General features: G+C 46.4%; 1 protein-coding gene, 1 long non-coding RNA gene and 1 pseudogene across 4 annotated transcripts in view; all 3 read left to right on the top strand.

Moving 5' to 3' along the window:
• The first annotated feature begins 593 nt into the window (after positions 1-593).
• LOC150053079 (LYR motif-containing protein 4 pseudogene) lies at positions 594-868 on the top strand (annotated as a pseudogene).
• Positions 869-5,412: 4,544 nt separating this feature from the next.
• Positions 5,413-11,591, top strand: part of Nav2 (neuron navigator 2) — a 379,403-nt gene continuing 373,224 nt past the window's right edge. For all 3 annotated transcript variants that reach the window (XM_090348005.1, XM_090348004.1, XM_090348003.1), the window contains exon 1: positions 5,413-5,760. In XM_090348005.1, coding sequence (XP_090204131.1) covers positions 5,503-5,760 — 258 coding nt within the window. In that variant the 5' untranslated portion in view covers positions 5,413-5,502. The remainder of the gene's footprint in view (positions 5,761-11,591) is intronic.
• On the top strand, positions 5,980-10,784 carry LOC150053078 (uncharacterized). Its single transcript, XR_016538065.1, has 3 exons — positions 5,980-6,065; positions 6,939-7,052; positions 10,640-10,784. It is a non-coding gene; the product is annotated as an uncharacterized LOC150053078 (long non-coding RNA).

Below are 11,591 nucleotides of genomic sequence, written 5' to 3'. Positions count from 1 at the left end.
CACTTAAGCCAGAGCTCCACTTTCAGCTTTTTTGAGGGATAGTTTATTGCAGATAAGAGTCTCCCAGACATTTCTGCCTGGATTGGCTTCCAATTGTGATGCTCAGAGCTCAGTCTCCTGAGTAGTTACAATTATAAGTGTGAGCCACTGACATCTGGCTAGAAGAAACATGTAATTATATTATTTACTTCTCATTTGTTGTTTTCCCCTCTTTGGTTTGAGTGACCCCTTATTTTTCGTATTGTCAGAAAGATAATAGGTAGATGAAAAATATTCCAGGAAAAAGCAAATGTTATTAAAGAATGAAAAAGTAAAGAATAAAATTTGGAAAACTAAAGATGCACTTGTCTTCAGTCAAGAAGAATGAGAGTTTCCAAGTTAGCCGCAGGCAGTTATGCAACATTTAGGCCTGGTATCCACAGGCCAGGAAGTTCAAACCTCCGTGCTGCATTTCACGAGTAGTTTTTGCAGTAGGTTGAAATTTCTATTGTCTTAAACTTGGGACCAACGCAAAGAGGACTCATTTGTTTTTGTTTTGAAGGTTGGGCTTGGGGTTGTTTTTTTCTGCCTTTCACTCCGCCCCCAATTCCAAAATGGCAGCCTCCAATCATGCACAAGTGTTAGATCTGTACGGGTCATTGCTGAGAGACAGCAAGCATTTCACTGCCTACAGTTACAGAATGCATGCTGTCAGGGGGATAAGAGATGCCTTAGGAGAAAATAAAAATGTAAAGGATCCTGTAGAAATTCAAGCTCTAGAGACTAAAACCAAGAGATATGTTGAACTAATCTGTCCACAGGTCTCTATTAGCCACTGTATTCAACTGACAAGCTTATCATTGAGAGGCAAGAGAAGCCAAGCACCTAGGGACCAAGTCAACAGCAGCAGCCCAGGGACTGCCTTCAGCATCCATTCTATGTGTAACCTGAGGGCTCCTAATAGCAGCTGAACATAGCTTTTTGCCTCACCTGTCCTATAGCAGAAGAAACTGAATCTTGTTTGCACTCTGTTGCAGCCTCAGTGTGCAAAGATGGCTATCATTCCTCCATCCAAGTCCTAGAATGAAGAACTGGAGGTCACTCACAATAATGCTATATATTATGGAGTCTCTATCCCCATCTGGCAGCTCATCCAAATTTGTATAGAATGTTTGCAGTCTTTGTTTCTTGATCCTTAACAATAAACTGAATCCTGTCCTATCCTTTTGCACTAAATAAACCCAATATGACTAAAAAGAGAGATAAATTACCAGATTTTAGTTAAGCAGAATGCTCATGTTTGCTAAATCCTAGAGTATTAGAAAGCATTTTTAAAACAAAGAAATGCACCATCATTTATATTTGTACTTTTTTCAAATCTCAGAACCCAAAATAAAGCTAGGTAGAAAATTCAATTAAATTTGGGTTCCGAAATGCCATGGAACCAAAAATGGCAAATATACAATATGTCACTATTTGCATTAATCTACCCATAACAGATATTAGTTGACAGTTCTGGATAAATAGATTTGTGCTCCCTGTCCCCCAAATCCTTTGCAGAACAGTGTGTTATGAAAAATCACTGAAGTACAGACAGTCCTCGAGATGAAACACTTTTACTGCTTGTGGCTTGAACCTTCTACTGTCATTTTGAGACTACCACCCTGGGTAGAACCTGGGAGTTTATTTGGAAAACAGAATCTTAAGTCCACTCTAGATCTGCTGAATCTGCACCTGTATTTCAACAAGAATATTGGTTGATCTTATATACTCATTAAGGTTTGAGAAGCTCTGGATGTGCATGGAATACATGATACATTCATTAGAGTAAAAGTTCCCAAGCTTTGTTATATCAAAATCATTGAAGTAAATATTTATTTGCTGCCTTCACTCCTTCCCTAGTTCCACCTCTAGGGAGTTTCTGATTTACTGGGTAAGGTTAAGGATTCCTTTGCATTGAGGGCCTTGCTAGGCAAGTCCTCAACCACCAGAGACATGCCCTTTTTCAGTTTATTTTTAGGTAGTCTTTCCTTTTGCATACAGCTAGCCTCAGACCACAGTTCTCCCACCTCCACCTCCTGAGAAACTGAGATTACAGGTGTACATCCAGCCCTGGGGTGCGGATTCTGAAACAGGTTTCCAAGTGATGTGGTTACTGTTGCTCTGGGGACCATGCCTGGGGAACTATTGCATCAGAGCCATGAGAATACTTGGGAATAGCTCCATGGTCTTTAGAAGTGGAAGACAGCAGTATCTTTGTATGTTTCCACAACTCTTCTACTATCTGTGAGAACAAGAATTAAGAGTTTAATTGCTGCTAACATCATTTTGTCATTCATAAGTCTGAGTAGCTGGTCTGTCCACAGCATTACAGTTGATACTGAGGAAATCTATGGAAGTTAAAATGTAGTTCTTCATTTCATGAAACATTAAGTTAAATAAGACAAAAATAAGTGCATAAGAGATATTGTCAGAGAGCTGAGTGTTCAGTGCCATGGACTACTCAGAGGGCAATAACTACAACAGGCTTACATACAGGCCTGCATGTACTTGAGACTAGAAGAGAAAGCATGGAACACAAAGTTATTGGATACAAAATGAATGGAAGATAAGAAGGGTGGGGGAGCTGGCAAAACTAAGAAGTCATCTTATTTTTTAATGTTAAGGAGGTTGTTCTAAAAGTCTAATATCTTGGACAGGAAGCTGCTGTAACAAAATATGCCACACTGGGTGGCCAAAACAACAAACATTTATTTTTTCATTGGCCCAGACGCTAAAGCTGGCTGCCATCACTATCAGAATCTTGGTAAGGGGCTCTTCCCGCTTTCTGGCTGCATCTATACAGGCAGAAAGATATCATGTCCATCTTCTCTCCTCTGATGTGAGCATTGATTCTATCCATGAACTTTATTCTTCCCAGAGGTTCCAAGTCCTAGTACTGTCACAATGAAAATTAAGGTTTGACACCATAAATTTTGGGGAGACCTATACATTCAGCCTAGACTATCAGTATTGTTATAAATGAATGCTATCAGCATTGTAGATCAGGGCATCAGTGAACATACAGTGGCAACATGTACCCCAGAAACAGAAAATGGGAAAATCACTTCTAGAGATGATGAGTGGGAGGGGTAGTAGCAATTTAAAAATAGGAATATAGGAAATTGTGCTGTGGTTCAAGTGATAGAGCACTAGCCTTGAGCTGAAGAGTTGAGGGACAGTGCGAAGGCCCAGAGTTCAAGCCCCACAATTAACAAGAAGGAATATAAAGATAGGTGTCAATGGCTTACTCCCAGGCTACTCAGGAGACTGAGATATGAGGATCCCAGTTGGAAACCAGCCTAGTCAGAAAAATTTATTGAGACTGTTAACTCCAGCTAACCAGCAGAAAGCCAGAGTACAGTTGTGGCTCAACTGGTAGAACACCAGCCTGCACACACACAAAAAAACTATGGAGACAATGACAGTACCTGAGTTGAAGTCCAGTACTGGCACAAAAAAAAAAAAAAAAAGAAAGAAAAGGAAAGGAAAAGAATGAATGGAGATACAACTTTCCTTGCTTCCTCATTTTGCCAGCTGCTTGTGTTACATGACAGCTGCGCACTTTCATTTAGTCCAGATAACAGTGCAGTAGGTAAATGTAGTCAAATCGTCATTTTCCTGCATGGAAAATCAAACATTTAAGGATGAAAATGGGTGGGGGAATCGTCATCCAGGAGTCATGAGGCCTCTGGCCTGCCTGGATCATTCCATGCCGTCCATGTTGTATAACGTGGGGTCAGCCAGGAACCCAGCGAGTCACTGAGAGGAGTCCTCCAGGGAATCAAAGTCGAGGAACCTGTGGGGCCAGTAGGTCAGAGGTGCCTACAGGGTGGGGTGCCTACATGAAACACGGCACGGTCGGTCTTTCCCTACCAGGGTCATGCAACCTCTCGGGCTATCCTCATTACAAGTCTGTGGTAGGTTGCCAGGAGGAACACTCGAGGGGTGGGGGAAATCTGCCATGGTATCTGGCAATGGTATCTGCCTGTAGATACGGTAAGGTGACACGTACAGCCTTTGAAAGCTGGAATCTGTCGGGAGAGCCCTTGGCCTGCCTGGAAGAGCAGGCAGAAGAGAGGAGAAATGGCTGGAGGGTCCTCGGCGCGCGGGAGAGGAGGAACCGCCCTGGCCACTCCGGAGTGGGGGGCAGCGAGGTTTGCAGGCGCGCCTCCGGAAGACTCAGACCGTTAAGGTGACCAGTGCAATTTGAAATCGGAAACCAACTTCCCCTGAGCCTTACCGGCGGAGCTCCGTGGCGGGAGTTTGCGTTCGAAAGAGCATTTTTCAAAAGAAAGCTGCTGCAGGGACGCGGGAGTATCAGCCCCCACCCCGTCCCCCAGGGCGGAGGGCGCGCGGCGGGAAGCTGTGCCGCAGCCCGGCCACCAAGCCTGCTTTGTACTTGAGGCCAAGCGTTGCCCCGGAGTTTCGACTGCGGCCGGGAGTTGAGACCACGCCCCCTTTGCAGTGACAGTCGCGCCCGCTGATTGGTGCGTCGCGGGCCGGTGGGCGTGCCCGGACCCGCCCGCGGCTGTCAGCGCGCGCCAGGGCCGCGCCAGCCGCAACCCGTCCTTCCCTCCGCAGAGCCCCGCAATCAGCGCGGTCTTCCCGGGAAGCCGGGCGGTCGGCTCGTCAGCGAAGCCCTGCCTAATCCGCCAGCCGCGTGTCCAGGGGGCTGTCTCGTGAGCCCCCACGGCCGCCGCCTCTGCTGCTCTCTTAGCGCACGGAGCATGTGCAGAGCCGCGGGCGCTGAGGTGCTGTCTGTCTGAGGTGGCTTCAGGGCTGCGGTGACTGACTGTCACGCCGGCAGAGACCTTTCGGGGGCTCTCGCTGCGCCTCGACTGCGTCGCGGGTGACACTGCGGTGAGCCGGCGAGCTGGGGAGGCAGCTCGGTGGAGACGTCTTGGGGTTCCGTGCGCCCTCCCCCTCTCCTGCCTCGCTCCGCGGCTCGTTCCTTCCCTCGCCCGCTCACACCCACGGCCGCCGGAGCGGGACGCGTGCGTCCCCGCGGTCCCCGCGGTCCCCGCGCCCCCGCCGCCTTCTTTTCCACTGGAGCTTCCTCACTTCGGATGCCATGACAAGTTAATATGGGCGTCCACGCCTCGGTTTCTCTGGAGGAAGATTACCACAGGCGGCAAGCCCGGAGCGCCCGGAGCGCTTGAACCCCAGCCGCCCCGGAGGGGCGTCACAGCCCGCTGCGGCCGGTAGCATCCGTCCAGGTGGGACCGGCGAGACGGCGTGACCGGTCTCCCTGCTCATCCCTGACATCATCAGATCGCTTGTCCGATTATTACCGGAGCTCCCCATAGCCGGGGGTTCTCTCCCCGCCACCCCCATTTTTCTTCTTATTTTTTTCTCTCCACCGGTGGTGGGCGCCTCGCGGGCCGAGGCCCGGCGCCTGCTCTGCTGCCCGCGCTGCCTTTAGCGGTCGCCTCCGCCGCCGCTGCCAGGGACGTGCTGGGAAAACCGAAGCCCCGGGAGAAGATGCCGGCCATCCTGGTAGCCTCCAAAATGAAGTCGGGACTGCCCAAACCCGTGCACAGTGCCGCGCCCATCCTACACGTGCCCCCGGCTCGGACTGGCCCCCAGCCTTGCTACCTTAAGTTCGGAAGCAAGGTGGAGGTGAGCAAGACTGCCTTCCCCAGCCAGATCCCGCTGAAATCGCAGGCGCTGCAGGAGACCGCGGGGGAGGGGCTCCCGCTGCGGAAGAGCGGCTCCGTGGAAAACGGGTTCGATACCCAGGTGAGAGGTGTCCTGTGCTAAGGGTGGGGGTGGGGGAGCACTGTGTAGGAGAAATGGGTTAATACTTTGGGGGGGAGGGAGGTAGGACTTAATGGGGGGAGGAGGGCTACAATGTGGGCAAGAAGGGAACCACCCTTGTCCGATTATTACGCGGGGGGGGAGGGGATGGATGCTCAAGGAGAGTGGGACGGCCAGTGGGTGTGGCCCGGATGCCCAAGGTTCATCTAAGGAACTGGGCGAGGAGATCAGCAGTGTTGGCACGCCTGCCCATCTTTGGGAAGGATGGGGATTGGAACACTGCCAAGGTCTTTTCCCAAAGCGTGTATGGCACTAGAAATGTCAGCTCCTGCATTTCAAGGGTTTGGCCCCAAGAAGGGACTATATTGATATTTGCGACTGTCTCTTTGGGTTCCAAACCGATTCTATCCCTGTAGTTGAATGGTTTGATGCTTCATTTGGTTTGACTGCTCTCTGGTCTGGTTGTTAAGATCCAGGACGTGGGGTTGGCAGTGAACCTGATCTCCTCTTGGCTTGAAGGGCCTATTCCTGCTCCATCCTTAGGAAGCCGGGATTCTGGCAAGGTGCTGGCACAGCAGGCTGCTGGAGACTCCTAGTGTCTTGGCTGACTGTCGCTGTGGGGGTGGGGTTAGGGGCAGCTGTCTCAGAATGGCGGCTTGAAGCTGAGTCCCTCCTATCTGGTTGATACATTCTGGTGTTGGCAGCTCAGGTGACTTGGAAAGTGGGCATGGGAGAATGACTGGAAGAGAAATGGTGACTTCTACCTTTCCAGGCAGAGGATGCATACAACATGGGCTGGGTGACAGGGTTTGGCTAGGCAATCTCTTTTTTTTTTTTTCATATATTTTTATTGTAATTAATAGAAGGGTTACATGATATTTTCTAGATAGATGTAGGCAATCTCTTTTAAGGAAATCCTTAAGGGCCAATCAGGTTCTCTTGGCCTCCTACCCTCCCAGCTACATTTCTCCCTCTCTTCTGGAAGAAGGGAGAAGGGGCATGCTTGTGTTTTATTGGCAGCCAGTCAGTAGGGACTTTTGGGGACAGATTGACCCAACGGATGTGACTGTCCTGATGAGGAGGGAAGGGAAAACAGAAGGGGAGGTGGTTTGGGGCTGGTGAGAGGGAAGTGGCAACAAACCAGCTGACCTTTTTGGCAGACACTTCTCTGCTGACATGGTCTCCACCTTCTCCTGGAGCTTTCTTCGATCAGAGGCTAGCGCTCAACACATTCCCAGCCTTTCTGATGGAGGCACTGGAGCTGGAAACTAATTGTAAGCAGACTTTTGGAACACTGGGTTAGAGAAGGCCCTCAAAGCAGATTAAGCTCCCACAGCATGCTGATAAGCATGGCCCTTGCTGCACTTGCTAAACATTTTTGGAAGCTGACAGCTTAGAGTGATGGTGTGTGGGAGGAAGGCAAGATTTTCTTTCAGTGCTCCGGGTCCTGTCTCTGCCAGGGTGGTGTAGTCTGCTCTTTTACTGTGATTAGCCATGGGGACTGTGACATGAGGACACGCTCCAGGATGCCTCCTGTAAGGATTTCCCCTTCTTCCATGAGGGAGTAGTAGAGGACAGTGACTCTGAGTGTGATGCACACCCTCCAGCATGATAAGAAGGAATGGAGGAATGAGGGAAAGGTAGACACTGGGATTGTTCATAGTAGCTGCTCTGTTTTAGCCAATTTGACTCTTCATTTGACAAGTATTGTTAGAGGGCTTTCAGTGGGTAGACTCCAGAAAGGTGATTCATCACCCTCTCTTCTGATTAAAAAAAAAAAAAAAGTTCAGCCTCTCCCTTAGGAGCTGACCTGGCAGAGCCTTGGTCTCTAGAGACCTTCATTAATGGTCCACAACCCCCATATTCCTCTCTCCATTTCTCTTGTCTTCAGTGGGCTCTCAAGCACTGACTGAAAGGAGAGGTTGGACAGACTGCTAAGGAAATGGGCCCCTTTCCAGTGGATTTTTCCTTGTTTACCAGTGTGCCATCCTGTCTTTAGTGCCCAGGTTCCAGAGTGGATCTTCTCTGTGACAATGGTGGATCTTGGTGCTCACAGCCCCACCCTGACAGTTAATTGACTTTGGCAAAAGATTTTGCCATCTTTGGACAAGATATTCCCACATGACGTTCCAGAAAAAAATCCTCATTCTGACTTGCCACCTGGTAGTTCCCCAGTATAAAACCTAGTGCTTATCAGTAGAAAACACTCAGGAAATGATTAAACCAGTTGCAAATGATGTCTTTGGGACCTCTGTTCTCATTTTTATTGAGGGGATTTTTGGCAAGAGTCTGGGTCATGTAGTGGCTAAAGGCATAAGTTTTAAAGTCATGTGGATGGTGGTGGTATTCTGAGTCTGATATACTAGCATTAACTTTGTTGGTCCTTAGTGTTTCCATCTGTAAAAAATGGGCACGAATAACCCAAGAATTACTGTGAGCATTAAGTAATTGTTTACTGCAGTATGTGGTAGATAAAGAGAGCGGTAAAATTGACTATTGATATTGTTAACCCAGTTGATAGAACATATTGAACCTAAATTAGTCTCTAAATATGAAAAGAAATGGCCTATTCAGTCAAGCCCTGAGGAAAGTATTGACATGTTCATAAATGTTTATAAAGCCTCTGTCAGAAACCTCATTGTACAGTGCCAGTCTCATAGGAAGGTGAGGAGAGGTACCAGTGTAGAATACTTGTTGTGTCAAGCTCTCTATGCATGATATAGTTTGTCTTCACAAGAACACTATCTAAGCAGGTAACATAGATCCATTTTCTATGATAATAAAATAATAACAGTATTAATAATGGAAAGTCCTTAGTATAAGTACTAGGACTTCCTAGTACTGTGCCAGGAACTGTCTAAGTACTTTCCATAAAATAATTCATTTATAATAATACATTGAGCTAAGTGTAATTTCCCCCTTTTACAATTGAGGACATTGAGGCCAAAATGACTTTAGAAACCTTGAGAGGGGCAGAAGTAGAATTAGTAGAATTAAAACTTGGACAATCTGGCTCTAGTCTCTGTCTTATCCATGGTACTGTACAGAGAGCCACATACACTCCCTGATCACCAGTGATCCCTAATTTGTAAGACCACAGATGACTATAACCACTGAGCTTCAGGGGGGCCCAACAAGGGAGTGTAACTTGCTCTGGATCATAGAGAATGGCCCAGCAGGGAACCCAGCCCAAGGAAGGGCTATAATCTTCCTTAGTGCTCTGGCACATCTATAGGACATGTAAGGTACAGCCTGGGGATTAAGGTGTCATAGTCCAGCTGCCCAACGAGGGACAAAAAGAGGAGGCAAGTAGCTGTTAGGTGCAGCTTCTCTATTAATCCTTCAATTCCCTCACCTGGAGTCTCTTCTGTAAACCTACAGCTAGTTCTCAATCTGCAACAGCTCTGTAGCAGCGTATCTCTCCCAATCCCCTTCCAGTTACCAAATACCTGGGTCTCCCCCTAAAAAGGGCCATTTGCTATATTCCCATGTGAATGCATTGTGACCCTGTGCAAAGAATTATTTTAAACTCTCACTCGGTTAGTTACGAAGCATTCTCTAGCCAACCTTCAGACAAGGAACACTCCTGAGCTATTTGAGGAGAGGTTAGCCTATTTTTAAGAAGCAGTCTCAGGGGGAAAATATGATTCTTATAATACTTTGATATTTCCTGCTTTTAGGAGCTAGAGCTCAGCTTGCAACTTGTTTCTTTACAAAAGTAATTAGAAGTGATTGAAATCTTCTGTGTTTTAGATGTTTAAAAAGAAAAGTGTGGGTGAGGCCCCTGGGAAGAGAGTTCAGACCCAAGCTGACAACCTGTTGCAACTTTGCCTTTGCCTCATTGTGTTTTGATTAGAATCCTTGCTCCATCATCAAAGTTGATTATGGATTTGATTAGTGCATTTTTCTGCTATTGTGTTACTCCCTTTCTTCTCGTTCTCAGTTCTTGGAGGGAAACATACAATGTGATTATCTGCCAATGTGCAAGAATGTTTATAATTCACATATTGCTTATCCCAATGGTTAATTTTCCAAAGCCACTTTAAGTGTGGTACTGGTGGCTTATTTAGAGATTCATTATGTGTGTGTATATATCTACATATAAATATATCCACTTCTGGATATATCTATATACACACATTTATACACACACATATACAAATACATACACATGGAACAGCTTAAAGTACTTAACACATGTAAGCACACACATCAAAGAGGAGGAGTTATGGCTTAAATTCTAGCTTTCTGAATAATTAGGTTTGCATCCTGCTTTTCACACTCTCTTCCTCTATAACCAAGGTTTAAAACACCAAAGCTCTCTGTCCATTTTATTTACTCACAACCTTGAGAGACATGTTTTAATTAGGCCTCAGTGGCCAGTGTGGGAAAGCCAAACCACACAGGGAGATTTTGGCTTCAAGTCAGAAATTCTTATTTCTTAGAATCAGCCTCAGTAGTGAGGAAGGGAACATTTGTGAAACATCTGTTATGTGCCAGGTTTGTCTGCAGTGTTCTTTATGCATTTATTATTTAATTTCATACACCAGGCATTGGGTCAAATGTGAAATGGTCAGTGCATTTTATGCGAGGAAGCTGAAATCAGGGGGAAATTATCACTCAGGGACAGTTCTAAGGTTATTGAGAGGCTGATTTGGATTCAAATCCAGGCTGTGAGCAAAGTACTTAGTATCTCTAAATCTTAATTTCACTCAACTGTAAAGCAGAAATGGTAATGTTTATAAATTACTATGAGAATTTAGTGAAGTATTACAGGTGAAGTGCTAAACACGGTTGCCGACACAACAAATTTGCAATATGTGGTATGTGACATGGTCTTTCTTTTTTTTAACCCAAACAGAGCCTAGGTTTCTGTCTGCCTCGCTCCAAGTCCATCTTCTTTCCAGCCTTCCTCTTTGCCTCCCAAGGGTGTGGCTGGCTGCATGGAAGGACAAATGGCTTGCACCATGAAAGCAGAGTACAACAGGACATTGGTTCAATGAATAGGTAGCAAAATTAAATGAAAACAATGTCATGCAAAGAAATGTCATCCCAGGTGATTCAATGAACTTTTGTATCTTACTCTCATCCAGGGCATCTGTGTAACACTAACCAAACTGAGGAAGAAGGCCTCTTTTATGTAACCATCTGAGCTGGCATGGCCAAATTGGTTAAGTAAAACTATCCAAACCTATAGCCCAGCCCAAGATGAAACCAAAGAATGGAACCATTACTTGAGCCTCTTAATGATTCTTTCGTGCTCTGAGGGCAGAAGAAAAAACCCTTTCCTTCACAGCTGGCACAGTAGTTGTGGGAGCTGGACCTTGTGATCAGTTTGGCCATCAAGGTGCCCCAAGGCATGACCAGCTGCCTAATGGGGTTTCACCAATAGCCATGAGACAAATTTCAATGGCTGCCCTGTCTCGGGCTCACGTTGTTCAAGTAGATGGACAATGTGTTCCACAAATGTCTTGGGCATAATGGATCATGTGATTTGGGGGAACAAAACTTGGTCAGGCTTTTGTGCTTTGGTATATGCTGGATGATAGTGACTCAAAGCTTTCACAGAAACTTCAAGTCACCCACACAAAACCTTAAGAATTACTCATGACTTGTTGCCCCTTCCCCAAGGAAAACAGACCCTCTTTTGTGTTTTGTAAACAATGACCCTAAAGACTCAGAACTTTTTGTCTCTTCTTCTGAATGAAACTTTAATATGTCTGTGAGTAAATACCCCATCTTCATCTTTCTGGGAGAGAAGAGAAAGTAGAAATGGAAGTGGTGCCAAAGTAATTATAAGTTTACTTCCCAGG

Source organism: Megascapheus bottae, chromosome 16 (assembly GCF_031878675.1).
Source record: "Megascapheus bottae isolate mThoBot1 chromosome 16, mThoBot2.hap1, whole genome shotgun sequence".
Lineage (NCBI taxonomy): Eukaryota > Metazoa > Chordata > Mammalia > Rodentia > Geomyidae > Megascapheus > Megascapheus bottae.
This window is presented reverse-complemented; position numbering and strand designations above follow the sequence as displayed.